General features: G+C 48.3%; 1 protein-coding gene across 4 annotated transcripts in view; it reads right to left on the bottom strand.

Annotated features, from left to right (window-relative positions):
• Nucleotides 1–25810, bottom strand: part of EHMT1 (euchromatic histone lysine methyltransferase 1) — a 112863-nt gene that overhangs the window by 42079 nt on the left and 44974 nt on the right. For all 4 annotated transcript variants that reach the window (XM_088460943.1, XM_088460944.1, XM_088460945.1 and 1 more), the window contains exons 3-14: nucleotides 24561–25090; nucleotides 21047–21218; nucleotides 18340–18476; nucleotides 18019–18198; nucleotides 17488–17583; nucleotides 14738–14834; nucleotides 13727–13819; nucleotides 11983–12128; nucleotides 9409–9552; nucleotides 8660–8889; nucleotides 4690–4857; nucleotides 3404–3486 (exon numbers count right to left, since the gene is read on the bottom strand). In XM_088460943.1, coding sequence (XP_088317069.1) covers nucleotides 3404–3486; nucleotides 4690–4857; nucleotides 8660–8889; nucleotides 9409–9552; nucleotides 11983–12128; nucleotides 13727–13819; nucleotides 14738–14834; nucleotides 17488–17583; nucleotides 18019–18198; nucleotides 18340–18476; nucleotides 21047–21218; nucleotides 24561–25090 — 2076 coding nt within the window. The remainder of the gene's footprint in view (nucleotides 1–3403; nucleotides 3487–4689; nucleotides 4858–8659; nucleotides 8890–9408; nucleotides 9553–11982; nucleotides 12129–13726; nucleotides 13820–14737; nucleotides 14835–17487; nucleotides 17584–18018; nucleotides 18199–18339; nucleotides 18477–21046; nucleotides 21219–24560; nucleotides 25091–25810) is intronic.

Raw genomic sequence — 25810 nt, 5'->3', positions numbered from 1 at the left:
TGGGTGAGAAGTCCCCTCTGCCCACACAGTGCTGTGAGGATGGGCACGCCGCGCCAGCAGAGACTGGGTCAGCCCCTAGCAGTGTTCAACATAAAGGGATTCTCAGGCACATCTCCAATTCTCTTTTATTCCAGGTGCAGCTGCAGAAACCTTATTAGCAAGCTGTGAATAGTGCAGACATCAGCATTTCCCAGAGTACCCGCCAGCACAGAACAGGCAGCGGCCCACGTTTGCGTGAAATGTCGGCAGCTCTGGGAATTCAGAATCTAAATTACCCACAAAGGTGGGGAGGAGGGAGGGGGGGGGGGACGGTGGGGGGGGGAGGAAATCCTAAACACCACAACAGACAGGAGGGTAACGGAGGGACCGATTACGAAACACGATGAGCAGTGGGACATACAGGGAAAGGGGTATTGTAGTCACAGGCAGGGAACACAGACCTGGAACTTACGTTAATGCAACAAGAAAATGCCAATTGTAACAGTTACAACCTACTTTCACAGATCAGTGCTTCTCTCTGTTATCAGCCATGCTCGCTCGCCCTGCGTCATCAGCCATGCTCGCTCGCCCTGTGTCATCAGCCATGCTCGCTCGCCCCGTGTCATCAGCCATGCTCGCCCTGCGTCATCAGCCATGCTCGCTCGCCCTGCGTCATCAGCCATGCTCGCTCGCCCTGCGTCAGCCATGCTCGCTCACCCTGCGTCATCAGCCATGCTCGCAAGCCCCGCGTCATCAGCCATGCTCGCAAGCCCCGCGTCATCAGCCATGCTCGCAAGCCCCGCGTCATCAGCCATGCTCGCAAGCCCCGCGTCATCAGCCATGCTCGCTCGGTGTCATCAGCCATGCTCGCCCCGTGTCATCAGCCATGCTCGCCCCGTGTCATCAGCCATGCTCGCCCCGTGTCATCAGCCATGCTCGCCCCGTGTCATCAGCCATGCTCGCCCCGTGTCATCAGCCATGCTCGCCCCGTGTCATCAGCCATGCTCGCCCCGTGTCATCAGCCATGCTCGCCCCGTGTCATCAGCCATGCTCGCCCCGTGTCATCAGCCATGCTCGCCCCGTGTCATCAGCCATGCTCGCCCCGTGTCATCAGCCATGCTCGCCCCGTGTCATCAGCCATGCTCGCCCCGCGTCATCAGCCATGCTCGCCCCGCGTCATCAGCCATGCTCGCCCCGCGTCATCAGCCATGCTCGCCCCGTGTCATCAGCCATGCTCGCCCCGTGTCATCAGCCATGCTCGCCCCGTGTCATCAGCCATGCTCGCTCGCCCCGTGTCATCAGCCATGCTCGCTCGCCCCGTGTCATCAGCCATGCTCGCTCGCCCCGCGTCATCAGCCATGCTCGCTCGCCCCGCGTCATCAGCCATGCTCGCTCGCCCTGCGTAATCAGCCATGCTCGCTCGCCCTGCGTCATCAGCCATGCTCGCTCGCCCTGCGTCATCAGCCATGCTCGCTCGCCCTGCGTCATCAGCCATGCTCGCTCGCCCAGTGTCATCAGCCATGCTCGCTCGCCCCGCGTCATCAGCTATGCTCGCCCCGTGTCATCAGCCATGCTCGCCCCGTGTCATCAGCCATGCTTGCCCTGTACAGCTGTCAGTCACTCCCATAGCAGGAGGTCTGAACACAGCAGCATTATTATATATTTAGCCATGGGAAGGTTCAAGATCTTTATCACATATTAGTAAATAGTACAATTTGTTGATGGCAATGTTAGTGATGGCTATAAGAGAATTGTATATACCACTTATACAGAGCACTGTATATACCACTTATACAGAGCACTGTATATACCACTTATACAGAGCACTGTATATACCACTTATACAGAGCACTGTATATACCACCTATACAGAGCACTGTATATACCACCTATACAGAGCACTGTATATACCACCTATACAGAGCACTGTATATACCACTTATGCTGAGCACTGTATATACCACTTATACAGAGCACTGTATATACCACTTATACAGAGCACTGTATATACCACTTATACAGAGCACTGTAGCACGAAGGAAGAGCGCCCTCGGCCACCATCATGGCATCAACAAAGAACCCTGGAGGAGCAGATAGATCAGCACATGATGCATCCTACAAAAGCGCTGCAAAATGGTACAGTACACGTAGTCGCTCCCTTGGCCTTGCGCCTGGGATGGCAGCATGGACCCCTCGTTACAGCGCTGCTTACACGTATACACACACGGGATCTATTACATGGAGGTCTTGGAACTTGGAAGTCAAGTATAAAGGTTTTATCCTGTAATTGGGAGCACTGTGCTTACATTATATACATCTCCCCCTTATTACTGTGCACCGCAGAGCTCCTCACAGTAACTCTAGGGACATGTCTGTGTGCAGGACAATCACAGAGCAGAAGGTTTATCCTGTAATTGGGAGCACTGTGCTTACATTATATACATCTCCCCCTTATTACTGTGCACCGCAGAGCTCCTCACAGTAACTCTAGGGACGTGTCTGTGTGCAGGACAATCACAGAGCAGAAGGTTTATCCTGTAATTGGGAGCACTGTGCTTACATTATATACATCTCCCCCTTATTACTGTGCACCGCAGAGCTCCTCACAGTAACTCTAGGGACGTGTCTGTGTGCAGGACAATCACAGAGCAGAAGGTTTATCCTGTAATTGGGAGCACTGTGCTTACATTATATACATCTCCCCCTTATTACTGTGCACCGCAGAGCTCCTCACAGTAACTCTAGGGACGTGTCTGTGTGCAGGACAATCACAGAGCAGAAGGTTTATCCTGTAATTGGCAGCACTGTGCTTACATTATATACATCTCCCCCTTATTACTGTGCACCGCAGAGCTCCTCACAGTAACCCTAGGGACGTGTCTGTGTGCAGGACAATCACAGAGAAGAAGGTTTATCCTGTAATTGGGAGCACTGTGCTTACATTATATACATCTCCCCCTCCTTACTGTGCACCGCAGAGCTCCTCACAGTAACTCTAGGGACGTGTCTGTGTGCAGGACAATCACAGAGCAGAAGGTTTATGCTGTAATTGGGAGCACTGTGCTTACATTATATACATCTCCCCCTTATTACTGTGCACCGCAGAGCTCCTCACAGTAACTCTAGGGACGTGTCTGTGTGCAGGACAATCACAGAGCAGAAGGTTTATGCTGTAATTGGGAGCACTGTGCTTACATTATATACATCTCCCCCTTATTACTGTGCACCGCAGAGCTCCTCACAGTAACTCTAGGGACGTGTCTGTGTGCAGGACAATCACAGAGCAGAAGGTTTTTTTTTTTTTACATTTTTACAGACGGAATATATGTTACAGGAGTGACATCACAACTCCCCAAATATAAGGGACAGGCACTACATATTTGCCGTATAGGAACCCACTTACCCACGCCTATTGTGTACTCACCGAGCATCATCAGCACCTTCTGCAGCTCTCCTTGCCTTGCAGAGAAATACAGCTGCTTGGGGTGGAAGCGTAACTTCTTAGGCCTGTGAGGTGGGAGACACAGAGCGTCAGAGGAAAGAACGCAGAGACTGTCCCGTAGCACGACACATGGGTCTCATTAAAGTCTCCCCCCCCCCCCCCCAGCTTTAGCGCCTGTCACTGTTAGTACGATTTTCCCACATCTCATTACCAGAATGCAGCGTATGTCTACGTACTGGGTAAGGTTCTAGTACTAAAAATAATCCAGAAGAACCAGGACGATGCCCCCAGGAGGTGCCGTTCAGAGATGATGCCGAATGGGGCGGTTCTATATAATGCTGTGATTGGCTGCAGGTTAGTCTGGTCCTGTGACTGCTCCATAGGATGCTGTGATTGGCTGCAGGTTAGTCTGGTCCTGTGACTGCTCTATATGATGCTGTGATTGGCTGCAGGTTAGTCTGGTCCTGTGACTGCTCTATATGATGCTGTGATTGGCTGCAGGTTAGTCTGGTCCTGTGACTGCTCTATATGATGCTGTGATTGGTTGCAGGTTAGTCTGGTCCAGTGACTGCTCTATATAATGCTGTGATTGGCTGCAGGTTAGTCTGGTCCTGTGACTGCTCTATATAATGCTGTGATTGGCTGCAGGTTAGTCTGGTCCTGTGACTGCTCTATATAATGCTGTGATTGGCTGCAGGTTAGTCTGGTCCTGTGACTGCTCTATATAATGCTGTGATTGGCTGCAGGTTAGTCTGGTCCTGTGACTGCTCTATATAATGCTGTGATTGGCTGCAGGTTAGTCTGGTCCTGTGACTGCTCTATATGATGCTGTGATTGGCTGCAGGTTAGTCTGGTCCTGTGACTGTTCAATATGATGCTGTGATTGGCTGTTGTCTGACCCTGACTGTTCTATATACACGGATGCAGAGTGGGTAGCATTGCTACCTCAAAGTGCTGGGCTAATCGGTGATATGCCCAACCATCGTGTTTGCGTTTCCTCCAGGTGCTCAGGTTTCTTCCTAACAAAATGGACCCTGGTGAGTGGTGCAGGGATTTTATACTGTAAGCTGCACTAGATCCGCTGCCGATCATTCTATCCAAATAATATCATTATCTTTATGTAAGTTGAGGACAATTAAACCGTGATAGGTAGAGTGGAACATAGTGGAAAGTGAGCCTGCCCTGATGGTGCTTTGTGTAAGTGCTATGAAGATGGAGGCTAAGCTGGCGTTCTAGTAACTTTTGCAGAGAAAGGAAGCCCCTCTTACTTCTCCGAGTCCAGAGCAAGTAAAGCACTTTCCAGAGTCTCTTTGACAGGTCCCAGAGACGAGATCGGATATTTCCCTGTGCCAGGCGCCTCAGAGGGGTCGTAGGATGGAGGAGGCAGAAGGTCCGTCTTACCCGAATCGTCTGCTGCTTTCTGGGCTGGGAAATCACTAGCGTGAAACACAAAGAGACAGTAAGTCAGCGATTGCCGTGCACAGGTCATGGACAGATCGATGCTGCCAGACCTGCAAGGAAGGTTCTGTCACCAACCAGATGGGTGTGGATTGAAAGATCTACAGTATTTAGATAGACAACCAACAGGTCGAGACAGGGTCAAATGGTCGACATACAGTAGTCAAATTTTTTTAAATTATTGTAACCCCAATACTCACACTAACCCTCCCCCTAGTGACTAATCCTGTCCCCTTCCACAGCCTAACCCTCCACCAAGTGCCTAACCCAAACCTTCACCCTAAAAATCATGAAAAACCATGTGTGTCAACCTTTTCCGATGCGCGTGCCCGCGGGTCGCTTCCGACATCGCCCGTACATGCAGGTCAACCTGACTATCTCGTCAGGTTCTGCATGTGCGGGGATGAGGGATGAGCTGGTACTGAACGAGTGAATGTTCAGTCTAGGCACATCACTAGCTATACAAACGATAGCACGATTGCAATGTCGCAATCGTGCTCTTGTTTGTATATCGCCAAGTGGATACCCCCCATTAGACCTATGTGCAAACTAATATGGGTCAAACAGATCTACGGGTGATGATACACCAGCTACTTAATCACTTGGAAACAAAGGCTTCTATTGTCAGAATCCTATTTGTGGATTATAGCTTGGCATTTAACACAGTCGTGCCATGTCGTTAGTGAGTAAATTAATCAAAATTGGGCCTTGATAATTTGTTTGTAAATGGATTTTGGATTTCCCAACTAACAGGCCACTGGTTGTTAGACTGCAGAATTTCCTGTGATATATACTGGGGACCCCCAGAGACGTGCGCTGAGTCCTCTCTTATACTCCCTGTGTACCCATTATTGTGTCTCTGGCTCAGTCCACATAATTACATTTGTAGAAGATATTTCTATAATTGGTAAAATTAGGAATAACGATGATATTAATATAGATCTGAGGTTTCAAGATTACAAAAGTGGAGCTACGGCAGTCGTTTAATTTTAAATTGTAGTAGATTTTAGAAACTGAACAAATGAGAACATTGGTCATTAGTCCTGTTTGGACGGAAGGTGGATTCCTTTACATTTCTAGGCATTAATATTACAAAGGATCTTTCCTGGAGTGTCCATACGCAGGGTGTGGGTTAGAATGCCCAGCAGTATGAGTGTCCGTGTGCATGGTGTAGGTAAGAATTCCCAGCAGTATGAGTGTCCATACGCAGGGTGTAGGTAAGAATGCCCAGCAGTATGAGTGTCCATACGCAGGGTGTAGGTAAGAATGCCCAGCAGTATGAGTGTCCATTCGCAGGGTGTAGGTAAGAATGCCCGGCAGTATGAGTGTCCATACGCAGGGTGTAGGTAAGAATGCCCAGCAGTATGAGTGTCCATACGCTGGGTGTAGGTAAGAATGCCCAGCAGTATGAGTGTCCATTCGCAGGGTGTAGGTAAGAATGCCCGGCAGTATGAGTGTCCATACGCAGGGTGTAGGTAAGAATTCCCAGCAGTATGAGTGTCCATACGCAGGGTGTAGGTAAAAATGCCCAGCAGTATGAGTGTCCATACGCAGGGTGTAGGTAAGAATGCCCAGCAGTATGAGTGTCCATTCGCAGGGTGTAGGTAAGAATGCCCGGCAGTATGAGTGTCCATACGCAGGGTGTAGGTAAGAATGCCCGGCAGTATGAGTGTCCATACGCAGGGTGTAGGTAAGAATGCCCAGCAGTATGAGTGTCCATACGCAGGGTGTAGGTAAGAATGCCCAGCAGTATGAGTGTCCGTGTGCAGGGTGTAGGTAAGAATTCCCAGCAGTATGAGTGTCCATACGCAGGGTGTAGGTAAGAATGCCCAGCAGTATGAGTGTCCATACGCAGGGTGTAGGTAAGAATGCCCAGCAGCATGAGTGCCCATACGCAGGGTGTAGGTAAGAATGCCCAGCAGTATGAGTGTCCGTGTGCAGGGTGTAGGTAAGAATGCCCAGCAGTATGAGTGTCCGTGTGCATGGTGTAGGTAAGAATGCCCAGCAGTATGAGTGTCCATACGCAGGGTGTAGGTAAGAATGCCCAGCAGTATGAGTGTCCATTCGCAGGGTGTAGGTAAGAATGCCCGGCAGTATGAGTGTCCATACGCAGGGTGTAGGTAAGAATGCCCGGCAGTATGAGTGTCCATACGCAGGGTGTAGGTAAGAATGCCCAGCAGTATGAGTGTCCATACGCAGGGTGTAGGTAAGAATGCCCAGCAGTATGAGTGTCCGTGTGCAGGGTGTAGGTAAGAATTCCCAGCAGTATGAGTGTCCATACGCAGGGTGTAGGTAAGAATGCCCAGCAGTATGAGTGTCCATACGCAGGGTGTAGGTAAGAATGCCCAGCAGCATGAGTGCCCATACGCAGGGTGTAGGTAAGAATGCCCAGCAGTATGAGTGTCCGTGTGCAGGGTGTAGGTAAGAATGCCCAGCAGTATGAGTGTCCGTGTGCATGGTGTAGGTAAGAATGCCCAGCAGTATGAGTGTCCATACGCAGGGTGTAGGTAAGAATGCCCAGCAGTATGAGTGTCCGTGTGCAGGGTGTAGGTAAGAATTCCCAGCAGTATGAGTGTCCATACGCAGGGTGTAGGTAAGAATGCCCAGCAGTATGAGTGTCCATACGCAGGGTGTAGGTAAGAATGCCCAGCAGCATGAGTGCCCATACGCAGGGTGTAGGTAAGAATGCCCAGCAGTATGAGTGTCCGTGTGCAGGGTGTAGGTAAGAATGCCCAGCAGTATGAGTGTCCGTGTGCATGGTGTAGGTAAGAATGCCCAGCAGTATGAGTGTCCATACGCAGGGTGTAGGTAAGAATGCCCAGCAGCATGAGTGCCCATACGCAGGGTGTAGGTAAGAATGCCCAGCAGTATGAGTGTCCATACGCAGGGTGTAGGTAAGAATGCCCAGCAGTATGAGTGTCCATACGCAGGGTGTAGGTAAGAATGCCCAGCAGTATGAGTGTCCATACGCAGGGTGTAGGTAAGAATGCCCAGCAGTATGAGTGTCCATACGCAGTGTGTAGGTAAGAATGCCCAGCAGTATGAGTGCCCGTGTGCATGGTGTAGGTAAGAATGCCCAGCAGTATGAGTGTCCGTGTGCATGGTGTAGGTAAGAATGCCCAGCAGTATGAGTGTCCATACACAGGGTGTAGGTAAGAATGCCCAGCAGTATGAGTGTCCGTGTGCATGGTGTAGGTAAGAATGCCCAGCAGTATGAGTGTCCATACACAGGGTGTAGGTAAGAATGCCCAGCAGTACGAGTGTCCGTGCGCAGGGTGTAGGTAAGAATGCCCAGCAGTATGAGTGTCCGTGTGCATGGTGTAGGTAAGAATGCCCGGCAGCATTTGTTTTTAGGAAAATGCGCGAGGCAGGGATGTGTAGCATAATTTTAGTGAATTTTTATTCCCGTATTGCTGAAAGTGTTTTAACTTCTGGAATTGCTGTGTGTTTGGTCTCTTGAGAGGGTTGAAAAGTCAGCGGGTAGTGATTGGTTTACAATTACCTAGTATTGAAGAGGTACATGAAAAAGGCTTCTTAATAAAGTACGAGGTATACGAGGAGACTGGTTCCACCCCATGAATGAGTGTTTGCTATGTTGCCATCAAATAAACTATACAGATCAGTTCTATGTCTCACTAGTCGACTAAAATGTAGCTTATTCCCGACAGCGATGAACATGTTACATTGTACTTTTTGTTCTAGAGAGGTTTTAGGCTGATGAAGTTTTCATGCTGTTTATGACTGCACATGTATGTAAGAATTGTTGGTGCCAAATATCACCTCTCCGTCGTGGTGTCTGCCTGACCCTCGGCTGGGGCTTCTTTGTCCGGCTCACACAGCACGATGGACGCGGTGGAGGTGGTGTCCGCCTTCGCAATGGTGACTTCTTTGGCCTTCGAGATCTCCTCCCCGCAATGTGGGCAGTAGCTGGAATCGTTGACGAGAGTGGCACAGTCGGTATGAAATCGGTGGGAGATGCTGGTTTCCGGCTGGCACTCCATGAACGTGCCCTGAGCAGGAGACAGGCACACGGCAGCCATTATTCTACTCCCGCAACATCAATCATCCTTATTCAGTACAACAGACACAGCCAACACCTCTGCAGCGTTTACTGAACCGCAACTCCCAGCATTCCCTGCTACACTTACACATACCAGTCACTAATCCCATTGGAGGACTCTATTCAGCCTGAAATCGCTGCGTGATAACTTTAATACAATTACAAATAGCTTAAGTTCTGTATGGAAACTTTTATATAAATAAGAATTGTTCTAAAAGTGCCTTGTGACCTACTAATATCAGAACATGCACTTAGATCATCACTGAGAATAAACGGAGCCAGGACTATCTGCATGTCCTGATTTATCACAGGTAAGTTAGTCAGCGAAGAGGCGACTGAATGCCACAACCGAGATCAAGCTCCTTTAGCCCTGTACAAGATGTTAATTACCTACCACTCAGTACAACAGACACACACATTCATTGCTATAAGATGCCGCATCGCTAAGCCGTGGGGGTCGGTGACTTACAGCTGTGCAGAAGTAGCCGCAGCCGGGACAGCACTGGTGCTTCACCATCTTCCCGCGGTGCTCCTCGCATAATACTAGGTGCCGCACCCTGTTAGATGGCCTCATTAGCTCGTACTTCAGCACCTCGTTAGCGCAGCGGGTCAGCTGTAACCAAAACACAGGCAGGAAATGAATAGAAGAGTTACACAGCTGTAATCTGCCTTTAGTAGGTATTATCCGTCCATTTCTGGACACGCTGGACGAAGACTCGCGGACTGTCTGGGATATTCCCAAGAGAGTAGGTGGTCTCCCAGACTCCTAAGAGAGTCTCCATGAAGCAGAGCCGGAGAGAGCAGCTGTGGGCGAAGCCCAGTGTGGTGGTATCTCTCCTGCGCTAAAGTCCTGGTCAGTGCCCACCCCCGCCACTGATTGGCTGGCTATGTGATCGCACCCAAATACTGACCCCCCCCCCCCCCCTAATGAGATGGTCGTTTCTTCCCTCTCCTGCTCACTTCCTACAATTGCGCACATGGCAAATGAGGGGCATCTCTATAGCAGCACTAGGCACTCCAACCGTTGTGGAACTAGAGGTCGCTGCAACTGTGCATAAAGCATGTGATACATTGCAGCTGCATTACTGTACATTTAGTATAACAGTATAGTATTACAATACATATATTTAAGGAAAAAAGCCAATAATTAAACTCTTGTTATAAGCACCGTCACATCATGTGCATCGCGCTGTATTCAATTCCCTCCATTCATCAGAACAAGGAAATCATAAAACAGCCGTGTTTCCATATTACATAGGGATTCAGTGACGCTGGACTGGACTCCATTATACAATGGCCGCCAGTGACGCTGGACTGGACTCCATTATACAATGGCCGCCAGTGACGCTGGACTGGACTCCATTATACAGTGGCCGCCAGTGACGCTGGACTGGACTCCATTATACAGTGGCCGCCAGTGACGCTGGACTGGACTCCATTATACAGTGGCCGCCAGTGACGCTGGACTGGACTCCATTATACAGTGGCCGCCAGTGACGCTGGAATGGACTCCATTATACAGTGGCCGCCAGTGACGCTGGACTGGACTCCATTATACAGTGGCCGCCAGTGACGCTGGACTGGACTCCATTATACAGTGGCCGCCAGTGACGCTGGACTGGACTCCATTATACAATGGCCGCCAGTGACGCTGGAAAAGGACTCCATTATACAATGGCCGCCAGTGACGCTGGAAAAGGACTCCATTATACAATGGCCGCCAGTGACGCTGGACTGGACTCCATTATACAATGGCCGCCAGTGACGCTGGACTGGACTCCATTATACAATGGCCGCCAGTGACGCTGGACTGGACTCCATTATACAATGGCCGCCAATGACGCTGGAAAAGGACTCCATTATACAATGGCCGCCAGTGACGCTGGAAAAGGACTCCATTATACAATGGCCGCCAGTGACGCTGGAAAAGGACTCCATTATACAATGGCCGCCAGTGACACTGGAAAAGGACTCCATTATACAATGGCCGCCAGTGATGCTGGACTGGACTCCATTATACAATGGCCGCCAGTGACGCTGGACTGGACTCCATTATACAATGGCCGCCAGTGACGCTGGACTGGACTCCATTATACAATGGCCGCCAGTGACGCTGGACTGGACTCCATTATACAATGGCCGCCAGTGACGCTGGAAAAGGACTCCATTATACAATGGCCGCCAGTGACGCTGGAAAAGGACTCCATTATACAATGGCCGCCAGTGACGCTGGACTGGACTCCATTATACAATGGCCGCCAGTGACGCTGGACTGGACTCCATTATACAATGGCCGCCAGTGATGCTGGACTGGACTCCATTATACAATGGCCGCCAATGACGCTGGAAAAGGACTCCATTATACAATGGCCGCCAGTGACGCTGGAAAAGGACTCCATTATACAATGGCCGCCAGTGACGCTGGAAAAGGACTCCATTATACAATGGCCGCCAGTGACGCTGGACTGGACTCCATTATACAATGGCCGCCAGTGACGCTGGACTGGACTCCATTATACAATGGCCGCCAGTGACGCTGGACTGGACTCCATTATACAATGGCCGCCAGTGACGCTGGACTGGACTCCATTATACAATGGCCGACAGTGACGCTGGACTGGACTCCATTATACAATGGCCGCCAGTGACGCTGGACAGGACTCCATTATACAATGGCCACCAGTGACGCTGGACAGGACTCCATTATACAGTGGCCGCCAGTAATGTATTATTTGGCCAGAGTGTAAAGGGTAGATCTACTAAAGCTTCTAAAAAATGAAAACTGGTGGTTGCCCATAGCAACCAATCAGATCCTGTTTATAATTTTCAAAGATGCCATCACTTTTCATTTTTAGAAGTTTCAGCAAATCTACCCCTAAGTGTTACTTGCACAATTTCCCTGGAAAGTAGGTTATAGGAGAAGGGATGTGACAAGCGGGTGAGGTCTGTTGTATGTACGAGGGGCGATATAAGGCTCTCGCCTACAATCACACAATAAGACAAGACAATAGTCTGACCGGTCACCACCATGACAGGTCCTCACCTCCTGGTCCGAGCTCTCCATGGCCATGCAGCGTTCTTCGGCCTTTGCAGTCACATCATCTTCCTTCGGGGTTTCCATCCGACAGCTACAGAGCGGGATTCCTTGAAGACCGTCTATTTCCATATTTTCGGGTCCATTAGAGAGACCTACGGATGTGAACTTAAATGTTACTCCGCACACATTATTGTTTTCACAGACAAGCTGGTTCTAGATGGCGACAAACATTACAGCGCTCGTCATTGAATTTGTATCGCCGGTCATATATAAACTGTAAGTGGAAACGGGCATCAGACTGTTATTAGGATTTCCAAGGAAGAGGCTCTATAGGGGCAACGCTGAGAACCCCTCTACTACTCGGGCCTGTGTGATGCTGCCAGTACAGAGGCAGGACGCCCACTTTATCGCCAGTTTTGGTATGGGATCGTTGCTATGTGATTTGTACGGTTTATACTGAATCACCACTGCAGACAGGAGAACCTTAGTACATACAGCAACCTGCTGGGACTGACGCGGCTTCACAACCTTAGGCCTGCAAGGGCCAATATGACGCTGAATGTTCTGACTATTCACAAAGTATGGATGTTTAAATTATTGGCACACATTGACGTCTGTGGTTAATTTGGTGGAGCCCAAAATAACAGTCTGTTCATGGCTCCCAAGGCCGTACTCTTTACCCACAGAATAGATTATGCCTCACTGAGCCATATGCTGCTGCAATCTCTTCCTGTCACAGAAGCGTTTATTACAATCCGCTCACATAACCGACCCCTCTGGGAAGACATGAGGAGTTCACATGAAGAGGATTCTGCTAAGGGAAGCGACTCGCACAGGATGCGAAGCACGAACGGCGGAGCTTCGTGACACAGGGAAATTACGTTGATTTATCCTTGACGCGAGAGCCGGCCACCAGGGGGCATCAGCGAGGATGGAAATGAATGCAGGAAGACGACACGTAAAATGGCTCGTTGGGAAAGGGAGAACTGTGAGCGGCCGCTGACAGCCCCTGGTGCCCCCGCTGAGATGTAGGCGGCTGGCTTCCAAATGATCAGGCAAATTATCTGCTCATTCCAGCAAGAACACAATGACAGAATGTGACCTCGGCGGTCACACCGAGGCCCCTACACGACAGGCGATTATGGCGGAGTGGGAGCCTGGTCTGACAGGTAATAAATACAGAAAGTGCTGGCCCCCGGGCGTTGAAGAATAGGCCTTTGTTACAAAAAAAACCCAAAACATTAGGGGGGAATTACATGTAGCTCTCAGGTTAAGTACCAAGAACTATTCAATTGACTGCATCGCGCCCGGCACTTAAGGCGGAAATTGCACCTTACCGCGACTAATGCCAGGGGCTAAGTCTCGGCAGAGTGCATCTCCTGGCCGCGATGCGGTTACCGCATGCAGTAACACCGCGACTAGCCCAGAGACACTAGTGCGGCCAAAAATACACAAGTTGCGAGTTTATCCCGCAAGCAATTGAACAGCCTGTCACGGGAGCTCTTACATACATGTGTGAAGGTTACATGGCGCCATTTCATATTGGATCACTTTGCTTTTTAGGTTCTTTACATTATAGTGCAAGGAGCCGATGCCACTAGACGCGATGGTGCGAAGACACCGCCATATATGCAGGGTCACATGGACGCTGTGTGCGAGAAAGCTGCCCGTTCAATTCCCCGTAACAAACGCCATTTCTGCAGGTCCCGGTAACAGCGGCAGTGATCCCGCACTCTCTGCGCACACTCACCTTTAGACTGAGGAGACAACATCTCTTTAACGCGCAGGTCCAGCGAGTCCAGCGACACTTCCGTGTACTCCGCGCTGGTCTCTTGTTCCTCGCCTGCACAAGCGACACAGCAGAGAAGTCCGTTACATAGATAGTGCGTATGGCTACCGAAATACAGGGATCACCATAAATCCCACATTATACAGAGAGTACAACCATGACGGGAGGGGTATAGCACCAACCATAGCCGGAACCAATTACTAGAAGACTTAGGTGCCGGAGACTGGTCCCGTGGATTATAGTTTGTATTACTTGTATTACTGGTTCTGTATATATGTAAATATACAGAACCACCTAAGCACAGAATGGCTTTGTCTCATGCGTTTAACGGTTATGTACATAATAACTAAAGCTGCTCTAGGGACAGCCCCCATCCCACATTTATTATTTCAGTGGGGTCTCTGGGAGAATCCGTCAGTGGTTGTCCAACATGTGTGTCCAACCTTTTACTCTGACCTTAGCTGACTGAGGAATAGTATATATTATTATAGAATACATAAACGCAACGTGAACAGGGGCCACAAAACAGCGCACAAAGAAATGGCTTTCATTCAGCAGCAGCAGAAGCGCAGAGAAGGAATATACATCTATAACCAGACTATCATGGGCGGATGTAACCTGTCTCAGAGGCCGGGATCTGCTAACATTAATGAAACAAGTCAAATATTTTGTAGTTTCTAGTCTGCATAAGGAAAAGGGCTCAGAACAGCGAGATTCATAGAATGCCCCGAGGTACGCTAGGGGTCCCTAATGACCATCTGTTCTGTAAGCTGGTTCCGTGCCTGAAGTTACCCTACGCTGCATTCAGGGAACATAACAAGGTTTCATTTACACCTGAAAATCAGGGAGAGGGGAGAAAAACCAGCCCCCTCTCTGGCATTAGTAGGGACGTGGATGGACCCAGGCTGGCTAATCTTAGCACCACATTGGTGAAATGATAATCGCCGATAAGCGGTATTAGCGTAAACTTACTTTTCCCTTTTCTCCTCTTGAGTTTCGTCAGCCATGGGCTATCGGCGCGGCCTTTCAGTTTTTTCTGATTCTTCTTCCGTAAACTGGACTCTGAGCTCTACAACAAGACGACACGAATCAATGTGGGTGCAGAAGCGTTTAATAAAACCCTAACAAATAAAGCATGTCTTATGCTGGGCATACACTATACAATTATCTGTCACATATCTGTCCAATCTGGCTGGTTACTAATGCTGGGCATACACTATACAATTATCTGTCACATATCTGTCCAATCTGGCTGGTTAGAATAAAAACCTGGTAATGTATGGGAGCAAATGACAGTCGATCATATAATTTTAAACACTGAAAAAAGGACAAAAAAAAAAAATGTTCTAATTTGTGTGTTTTAACCATTTTTGGATATTTTCCAGAGTTTGTGAGCAGTCTGAAAAATGGCCGTTAATCTCCTGTACCAAGAAGTGTAGGCACCGCAGCGCACACATTGCTCGTCCATAGGACCCAAAGAGTAGTATTGTGGCAAATAGGTCATATCCAGTGCAAGCTGCGTATCAGTTGATCTAGTTATATGTTGGTTGTGACGATAATATTCTTGACTGTGAGATCTTTGAACTGAGCGCTCCGCAGTGACTGAACCAATGGTTTATGTGGCTGCAAAAAATGGTCACAGTTTCCAGAACTCCCAGCAGGTCACATGTTCCAGGTCACCTAGCAGGTGCACAGGGAGAGTTCAGTAACTGACAGTTTCCAGACCATCCAGCAGGTCACATGCTCCATATCCCCCTTCCCAGCAGGTGCACAAGGGGAGTTCCCCAACTGTCACATTGTCCAGAGCGCAATGGTGATGCATTGTAAATGGCGGGTGGACGTTTTGCCACATAACTCCGAAATGAAGCAACCAATTACAATGCCAATATTTTTCTGCAAATCTACGGGTCCATGCCTTTAATTTAGTATAGGATGTGCCCTGCTCAGACAACAGCATCATAGAAATCGGTCCCTGCTAAAAGTCGACCTTCTGCTATTAATATATAGATAACTAGTTAGACAAAAGGAGTTTAGCTGTAAACGGCCTTCTTGACTCTCATTAGATTACGTCTTCGGGAAATATTAAAGTAAAAAAATAAAGATTTAGACGTCTTTGCACTGGACTGTTATAAAAAGGCTAGGTGTGTTTGGAAAACTGCACGGTAAAACCATCTGGTCATACGTGTGGAATTGCTAAATAAATACTTTCTTTGAATGATCTTTGACATTACACTGCAGAAGTGAATCACTAGTCTGAAAGGGGAGAGTACTGTGCTGTGTACACCGGCAGCCAAATACAATACTGGATGTTATACGATACCCTGACCGTCTATGCAGGAACGCCAGACGTAAATACAGTTATAATTTCTTCAGTGGCATAAACGAGGTCAGTGACTTACGGGGCGGATCTCTGAAAAAAAGATGGCGGCTTCCAGGCAGGATTTTTTCGACATCCAACATAAGACCGGACAGTAATGCAGCCACAGGTCACAATGATTTAAGCTCAGTTCCACTTCATATCAGATTGGCATGATCATTTTATACAGCTGAGATGTACGAGGGGCAGCGATTCATTATGGAATAATAATACACCCCATTACATACAGTGGGCTTATAATATCATTACTCCCAGCCCACTTCCTCTCCGCTTCCATAGCCCAGTGAGGCAGAGACGCCTGTCACTCCCTGACCCAACTCGCAGCCATTCAGAGTAATAAATCTACATAATGAACGTCCTGTTCTTCTTCTAATCAGTATACTAAGGGCAAAATTTACTAAGCGGTGGTTTGACGGCGGGTTCTATTATATTCTAAACCCCGGCGGTTTGGTGGCAGGTTCTGTTCTGTTCTAAACCCCGGGGGTTGGGTGGCGGTTTTGCAGCGGTTTCTAAATGACAGCCCTGTTCTATTCTAAAATGTGTTTTGACTGTGGTTTTGCTATCTGCAGATTTACTAAGGCCAAAACTGCCATCAAAATCCATTGTAGAATAGAATAGAACAATGCTGTCATTTAGAAACCGCTGCAAAACCGCCACCCAAGCCCCGGGGTTTAGAACAGAATAGAACCCGCCACCAAACAGCCGGGGTTTAGAATAGAATAGAAACTGCCACCAAACCGCCGGGGTTTAGAACAGAACCCGCCACCAAACAGCCGGGGTTTAGAATAGAATAGAACCCGCCGTCAAACCACCGCTTAGTAAATTTTGCCCAAAGACTCAGAGGAGACCTCTAAATCGCCCGTGCATGATTAAAGAAATCCTGAAAACATGAGCTGCAGCGGGTGCACGAGGACAGGAAACGGCAGACACTGCTCCAATGACTGAGGTGATCTGTAAAGTATCTCTAAGTACAGTTAAAGACGAGACACCCTCCGACAAGGTCACGTCACTGCCTCATAAACACACTCCTGCAATTTGTACTCTCCTCCACTTCCTTGTGTTCAGAAATGTATACAGCTGCGTCCAATGCAGAGGCCACAGCGTAACAAAATACCTTGGCCTGGTGATATAAAGACATGGCTGAACTGCAGAGACCCAGAAAGATAAAGCAATGTATTTAGTAGTAAAGATTGCAGGAGTGTGCAGGCATTGCCATTAAATGAAAGTAATCAGAAGGTAGAAACTGTAAAACGTTCCCATGAAGACAATAATGTGGGTTTGGTGAATGTAGCGACGATGAGCTTTTTTTCCCCCCTTTCTTTAAATTGCATCTCTCAATACTAACCAAGTCAGACTCATCCCCGTCGTCATCATCCTCCTCTTCCTCCTGCGACTCCGCTGACTCGGCCTCCTCCTCCCCTTCGGATTCCAAATCATCCACCTGTATCAAACACAAACTTTATTAGCACCCACTGGTACCACCAGTACCATAAAAAAGTCTTCACCCCACTGAATCACACATATACAGCGACGACCCGTCCTTAGAACGCTTGCGGTTAGCCAGGGCCATACGCTAGGGACCATGGCACGAGGCCTGGACACCGTGCCTCGATTTTGCTTCTTTTAAATTGTAACTGCATGTTGTACCTCCTTTTAGCCTGCAGATGTCACCATTGGAACTGCTGTCAAAAAACTAATTGGCCGGCGGACAGGCGCCGAGACAGTGACATCGGCCGGCTAGAAGACAAAGACGTTCATAACATTCTGAACAAAGCAGCGCACTGAACGGTGGTGGTAGCCTTGTTCTAATGAAGCGTTCTACACTACATGTACTATTCCAATGCATCGCTGACGTATCTGGGAGAGAGGACAATACCTTCTTTAGACGGTCTGCCTCTGCCGTGGCCTCATTGGAAGTGCTGTGCTCCTCTGGCTGTTCCGAAATGCTTGGTTCTCCGCTGTGATAGTCCTCTTCATCCGCCTCCGAGGATTCTTCTTCTGAGTCCATCTCAACGTTTTCTCCATTGACGTGAGGGGTCTCAGAGTCCTTCTCACTCTGTAATAGGGGGGGGGGGGGGGGGGGGAGAGACAGAAATGAACGTGACCACCTGAACCTACCTCACAACCTACGGTAGAAAGGACTAGTGGAGCTAGAACGGCGCTGCTCTAGATAATGGACGATGGAAAGGTCCCTCACCTTGGGGCTGGAGGAGGAATGAGTGATATTTTTGAACATCTCCAGGACAGTTCTTTGCTTCAACACTTTGGTCTTCTTCTTGGGCACCAGGCTGTACGTCCCCATCCGCCTCTTCTTCTTTCGAGACACCACAGCAGCTGGAATGTAACAAGCATGAGGTCCACAAATGTTCTATTCAGGCACAGGACGCAGACAGCGGATCCTCAGCTCGGGCCCAAGAAACCCCAACAAGTCATATTCCCAGACAGAAATTGCGAAGCATAGAGAACACTCAAGGACCAGGGTTGGGTAATGTTGGATTAGGATGGATAGACATGAGACAAACAGGCAGCTATGAGACAGACAGGCAGCTATGAGACAGACAGGCAGCTATGAGACAGACAGGCAGCTATGAGACAGACAGACAGGCAGCTATGAGACAGACAGGCAGCTATGAGACAGACAGGCAGCTATGAGACAGACAGGCAGCTATGAGACAGACAGGCAGCTATGAGACAGACAGACAGGCAGCTATGAGACAGACAGACAGGCAGCTATGAGACAGACAGACAGGCAGCTATGAGACAGACAGACAGACAGCTATGAGACAGACAGACAGGCAGCTATGAGACAGACAGACCGGTAGAGCTGTGGTCTACGTTTCAAGATGCAGTAAAACCTGGGCACTGTATTTGAGGCTTATGTATTATAGAGACAGTACCCAAAATTTTTGTTGCAGTCCTTTCAGGACCTGGCCACACCCTGCCCCAATGATGTCACGCCCTGCCTCAATGATGTCACGCATGACCACCAGCCCACACCCCCAGTTATTTTATTACAAATAGCATTATCAAACCTCAGTGGGACGGAGATACTGAATAAAATGATATATTTAGCATTATTTTTTAAATGTCCTCTTCCACGTTTCATGCAACCAGCGACCAATATGGCCACACACCTAGAAGCGCTCCTGCTCATTGGGGTTTCTTATTGCGGCCAGAAGATCACCACAGACAAAGAGCCCGATTCAGAGATGGACGCTAATACGATCGCAGCTGCGAGTGCGCACGGAACGCAGATGCAAAAATATGCTAATCGCTCCAAAGCTTACCCGAGCATTAGTACGACATCGCTTACCTGTGTAAATATCGGTAACATCGACGCACAACAACCAGCCATCTTGGCCTTGCGGCATGTCTGACCTGACGCAGATTGGCAGCTCTGCTGACACGCAGAGGGCTCTCATGCTGCATATGTGACGGCAATGGCTAATTTATGCATGCCCATGTAACGGCGGTCAGACACGCCTGCGTTTTTCTGACCATCCCCCGTTACCATCCACAAACGCTGACAGCCTGTCACTCACTTTGCATGTGGAATCACAAGACAATCGCAGTGCGATTTATACGCATGCGCAACAGCAAACAATTGCTCGGTCTGCATAAATATCGCCTTTGCATCCATCTCTGAATCAAGCCCCAACTCAGATAAGCGTCATTTTCTACCCAACAACAACCCAATGTAATTATTTTTTCGTTATGGGATGTGAATTGGAGCCACACACAGATATCAGCAGAACAGCAAACATGGCAGAGTGCGCAGAGATCAGTAATCCCTCACACGGAAATCTCCATGCGGACTGTGTGATAGTGATGTGTTATTACACAGAGAGGTCAGAGGCACAGTCCCCATATAGGGCGCAGGGAGGACGCTTTTACCTGACTGAGGCTCTGCATGCAGACTGTGTGATAGTGATGTGTTATTACACAGAGAGGTCAGAGGCACAGTCCCCGTATAGGGCGCAGGGAGGACGCTCTTACCTGACTGAGGCTCTACATGCAGACTGTGTGATAGTGATGTGTTATTACACAGAGAGGTCAGAGGCACAGTCCCCATATAGGGCGCAGGGAGGACGCTCTTACCTGACTGAGGCTCTGCATGCAGACTGTGTGATAGTGATGTGTTATTACACAGAGGTCAGAGGCACAGCCCCCGTATAGGGCGCAGGGCGGACGCTCTTACCTGACTGAGGATCTGCATGCAGACTGTGTGATAGTGATGTGTTATTACACAGAGAGGACAGAGGCACAGTCCCCATATAGGGCGCAGGGCGGACGCTCTTACCTGACTAAGGATCTGCATGCAGACTGTGTGATAGTGATGTGTTATTACACAGAGAGGACAGAGGCACGGTCCCCATATAGGGCGCAGGGCGGACGCTCTTACCTGACTGAGGATCTGCATGCAGACTGTGTGATAGTGATGTGTTATTACACAGAGGTCAGAGCACAGCCCCCATATAGGGCGCAGGGAGGACACTCTTACCTGACTGAGGATCTACATGCAGACTGTGTGATAGTGATGTGTTATTACACAGAGGTCAGAGCACAGCCCCCATATAGGGCGCAGGGCAGATGCTCTTACCTGACTGAGGATCTACATGCAGACTGTGTGATAGTGATATGTTATTACACAGAGAGGTCAGAGGCACAGTACCCATATAGGGCGCAGGGAGGACACTCTTACCTGACTGAGGCTCTACATGCAGACTGTGTGATAGTGATGTGTTATTACACAGAGGTCAGAGGCACAGTCCCCATATAGGGCGCCGGGCGGAGGCTCTCACCTGACTGAGGCTCTGTATGCAGACTGTGTGATAGTGATGTGTTATTACACAGAGAGGACAGAGGCACAGCCCCCGTATAGGGCGCAGGGCGGAGGCTCTTACCTGACTGAGGCTTTGCTGAGGTCACACAGCTCTGTCCCGGAGGTAGCAGCTCTTGTAGTGTGGATGGCTGAGATACCAGCTGCTGTTTCCCACCTTCCAAACCATTTTTGGGGGCACTGTCTTCCTTGGTCTCGGTTTGCTCTGGCAGGTCGTTGGGGTCCTTATGCTCGGGCTTCAAGACAAGAGAAACTGGCGATTATCGTTGAAAATACTTTGCTGAGGTGTAGTGTGGCCTGTGTTACTACAGAACCGCTACATGATACAATACAGCCCCATGCCCTAATACAATACAGGCCCCTCCAACTGTTGTCATTGTACTCAGGACCTGTCAGATTGAGGAGGTGTCTGATTAGAGGGGACGGTGTGTAAGGCTGGGAAGTATGTGAGGATGCAGGCAGCATGCAATCGTTATTTTATAGGCTACAATCTCATATAGGCAGCATGTAATTTATTTATTACCAGTGATTTATATAGCGCACACATATTCCGCAGCGCTTTAGCCAGTCACATCAGTCCCTGCCCCAGTGGAGCTTACAATCTATGTTATTTTCAATCAATAACACGCGTTACTTATCAATAACATGCTGCCATAGGAGAGATTACTTACCTGATAGAGTATAGTCTGTAATAGTGCCGTAGCTTAGAACTACACCAAAAACGACATTTCTAGTGACAATATAGCAATTAGTAACAATACAAGTGTGACAGTGGAAACCCCGCACACATCTAGCTGGCAAGCTTGCAGTCTCCCAGGTAACAGACATTCTTTATTATATGATGGAAGATTAACAAACAGGGCATTTCCCTAACAGAGCTACAATGGAAAAGTCGGCATCAGACAGAACATTTATAGGGGAATTCAATATGGAGCGATAAGTCCGTTTTTTGCGTTAATATCGCACCTATGACGTCATTATTGCAGGTTTTAGTTTTACACCGTATTCAATCTCAAAGACTTTTCTCAGGTTCGAAAAGTCTTTGAAAAAAAACGGGGATAACTTTTCACCATTGAATAGATGGTGAAAAAAAGTGTAGAATTGGGGTGTAGGGGTGCAGGCTTAAAAAAAAATAGCCTGCACCCCTGGGAATGACATTTTAAAAATAACTGTCAAAAAAAAAAATAGGGACACCCCAAAAAATTAATTTAAAACTTTGGGTGAAAAATAAAAAAAAGGGAAAAAATTCTTAAACAATAGGGAAATAGGTTCAGGGCTATTCTGCAAGTATGCGGCAGGTGTATTCTAGAATAGAATTATAGCGGCAGGTGTATTCTAGAATAGAATTATAGCGGCAGGTGTATTCTAGAATAGAATTATAGCGGCAGGTGTATTCTAGAATAGAATTATAGCGGCAGGTGTATTCTAGAATAGAATTATAGCGGCAGGTGCACAAATGCAGAATTTTTAAAAACTTACTTTAGGGACTTAAAAATATGCTAGTACCCATTTTCATGTACCCCAAATTTGATGGGACCACTTAAAAAAACGAAAAAAAAAAATGTAAATGCTCTTCTGCATCACTTCTTCAAAGTCGGGAAAAAAACACCTGCTGCGGCTATTTAAATCCCCGACTTTCATTTGCAGGCTACAACGGGGGTACCCATAGTGATCCCCCATGTTTTTACAGCTTTAGGGGGGTCCTACAATTTTTTTAAGGAAAATTTTGTAATTTAACGCAAATCCCACTTCGCAGGCTCCCGTTTTCGTAGGTTTCATATTGAATAAGGGGATAAGCGGGCACGCGCCCGATACTTTATCCCACGTAAAAGCTCCGATATGAAACGTAAACTTCGACAGCAAAGTTTACGTTTCATATTGAATACCCCTCTTAATCTTACAGTCAGGTCTAGAACATCTCATTTGCTTCGCTTAGTCGTCATGTACAAGAAATGAAAGTTTGCTAATGTACTTTCCCTGGGTTACAGCGGAGGAAAGTGTCATACTGAATTAGAGGCTCGGAAGAACAAATGAGCTATAACAACACTTAGGTTGCAGTAATATGAATGCTACCGGCAGGAATGGAATCATGTAATACAACATAACACACACAAAGCAGACAGTAATCCATCGTCACCCATCTGAAGCTGCAGAATGCAGTAATGCCACAATGGACTATAGGGGGCGTTAGATCTTCCCGACTATCACGTATGGTATATTATATGCTGTACGGGTGGGTACGGAGGGAATGGCTCTCCCAGGACTTAGTAACTTACAAATATATAGCAAGTTTTGTCATGGAGAAATCATGTCCCAATCAGATGTTTGTTTCACCACATTTTAAGATACATGAATTACTACACCCAACCCCAAGTCCTACGTGCATGAACAGTTCTGGCAATTTCCCAAACCCGGGCAGCCGTCTGCTGTGGCCAACATGGTTATGTAAGCTTACTAAATGCTTAACGGCTGGATTGGCGTTCTAAGGTCATCATTTCTACATTGGGTCATTGGATAAATCATATAGGAAAATAAATTGAATTGCCTTTAAAAAGCCCATGGACATAAGGTAACTACGACGTTAAACATAACAGGAGATTGCTGTGAGTCCCACAATCACTAATCACATTGGATTCTCCACAACATTAAAATAAAAATAAGATTACAATTAGAACTAGAACCCTCGCTGCAGCCTAATAGATTGGGGCCACCTCCCAATTATCCAATCTCTTTACCTGCTGCTCAATGACCGCAGGCGGATACAGGCCAGGGGCATCAGGATTCGCCCCTGATCGGATTTGGAAATCTGACAATCGCTGTTAGCTGCAAGGCTGATGGCGCTGAATCTACACTGACCCAACTGAGCACTAAAATCTCAACATTGTGGTTTTAAAAAAGCAAAAAAACAGACGTAACATTAGGTCAGGGCATCGCGCAAGACCAGATTATGACCGGGCTGCACCATTGCTGTAACCAGGATGAAGACGACAGACAAAAGTTCTACTGTACAGAAAGGATAGTGGATTGGTCGAACGCCCAGAAGAAGTACGAGAGGCAAACACGAAACATACACCGGCTACAAATGACTAAGAAGACTCCTGAGTACACACTGGTCACACTATACATGCGCTGATCCCCGCCCGCTGTCATATCCACGTAGAGCCTATAAAAACGCTACTAATGGTGTATAATTCCCGCTGACCCAGCTCTTGGTAGGATACCAGTCTCTTGACATAAGACTAAGGAAGGAGTTTATACATCTAGTAAGTGTTACATCATGTCAATCGAGTTATACCCCGTAAAGAGCTGCGTGATTTCTGGTTGTCCTACGCAGAATAAGCTGCGCAGCGGACAGCACGCACAGGAGAACTGCTCTATAATTACTAAACGAGTGTCCTCTTACTTGTACCGATCTCAATGAAGACGCCACCACCCAAACCTGGACTCAGATGACGCAATAATCACTCTCTACATCCTGTCTGTTCTCCTCCATATACCAGAGTTATACATCTTTTATTTTTACCAAAAATAAGCGCCATTTACTCCGCTCACTGTCATCTCTATGCGCAACCCCTTACCGAATCGCAGCCGGCCCTAGGGAGGGTTTTCCGCGCCCTGTGAATTTTCAAGTCCGGTACAGAAGAATCTATCAGCTTTGGGCTCTCGTCTTTGATCTGGTCTCCCATCTGTGGGGCAGCGGGCGATGGGGCAGGTGGGACGTATACAGTGGAGGCTGCCTTGGCTTTAATGGAAGCTCCGGGCAGAGTCTTTGCAGCGTGGCCGCTTAGCGGGGAGGAGCTAGAGGTCCGTAGAGGCTGTTGAAGGGGAACGGATTTGCTTAAAATATACCCGTTGCTCCCCATTACAGAAGTCTGCATGGGATTGTTTATTTTCAAGGGGTGTTGTCGGGAGTCTGCTGTTCCTCTTTCACAGACCCCGTTCTCTGCCACCCAGCAGGTTTTGTAATTAGGGTCCTGTAGGAGCTTTGCGCAGTCCTGTGCGCCGTGCGTGGAAACCGTGTGGTCCTTCGAGTCATTCCTCTCACAAGCCCCATTAGGGTCACCGACTTTCTCTGGCAAATTTTCATCCCCAGCCATGGCATCGGTCACTGGAAAATAACCATTAGCATGTTAGAGACCACCATTCCGCAGAAACCAATTGCTTTATATAAAAGAACCACCAGTGATGACCACAAGAACAATGCACAGCCACCACCCACGCTGTCCTCTGAGCCAATTATAATGCACAGCCACCACCCACACTGTCCTCTGAGCCAATTATAATGCACAGCCACCACCCACACTGTCCTCTGAGCCAATTATAATGCACAGCCACCACCCACACTGGCCTCTGAGCCAATTATAATGCACAGCCACCACCCACACTGGCCTCTGAGCCAATTATAATGCACAGCCACCACCCACACTGGCCTCTGAGCCAATTATAATGCACAGCCACCACCCACACTGTCCTCTGAGCCAATTATAAATGCACAGCCACCACCCACACTGTCCTCTGAGCCAATTATAATGCACAGCCACCACCCACACTGGCCTCTGAGCCAATTATAATGCAGAGAGGACAGTGTGGGTGGTAGCTGTGCATTTATAATTGGCTCAGAGGACAGTGTGGGTGGTGGCTGTGCATTTATAATTGGCTCAGAGGCCAGTGTGGGTGGATCCAGTCATACAACAGGGCCCAATTAATGTGGTGGATGATGGCCGCATACACAAAGTGGTCAGGGTCACCGGCTTACGGGCCTCTAAAGCTGGACAGACATCAAACAATGTAGTTGAGACGATAACCTTTTAGTGTATGGGAGAAAAAG

Source organism: Taudactylus pleione, unplaced genomic scaffold, assembly GCF_031769625.1.
Source record: "Taudactylus pleione unplaced genomic scaffold, aTauple2 ptg000996l, whole genome shotgun sequence".
NCBI lineage: Eukaryota > Metazoa > Chordata > Amphibia > Anura > Myobatrachidae > Taudactylus > Taudactylus pleione.
The sequence above is the reverse complement of the archived record's forward strand: the minus strand, read 5'-3'. Positions and strand labels throughout refer to the sequence as shown.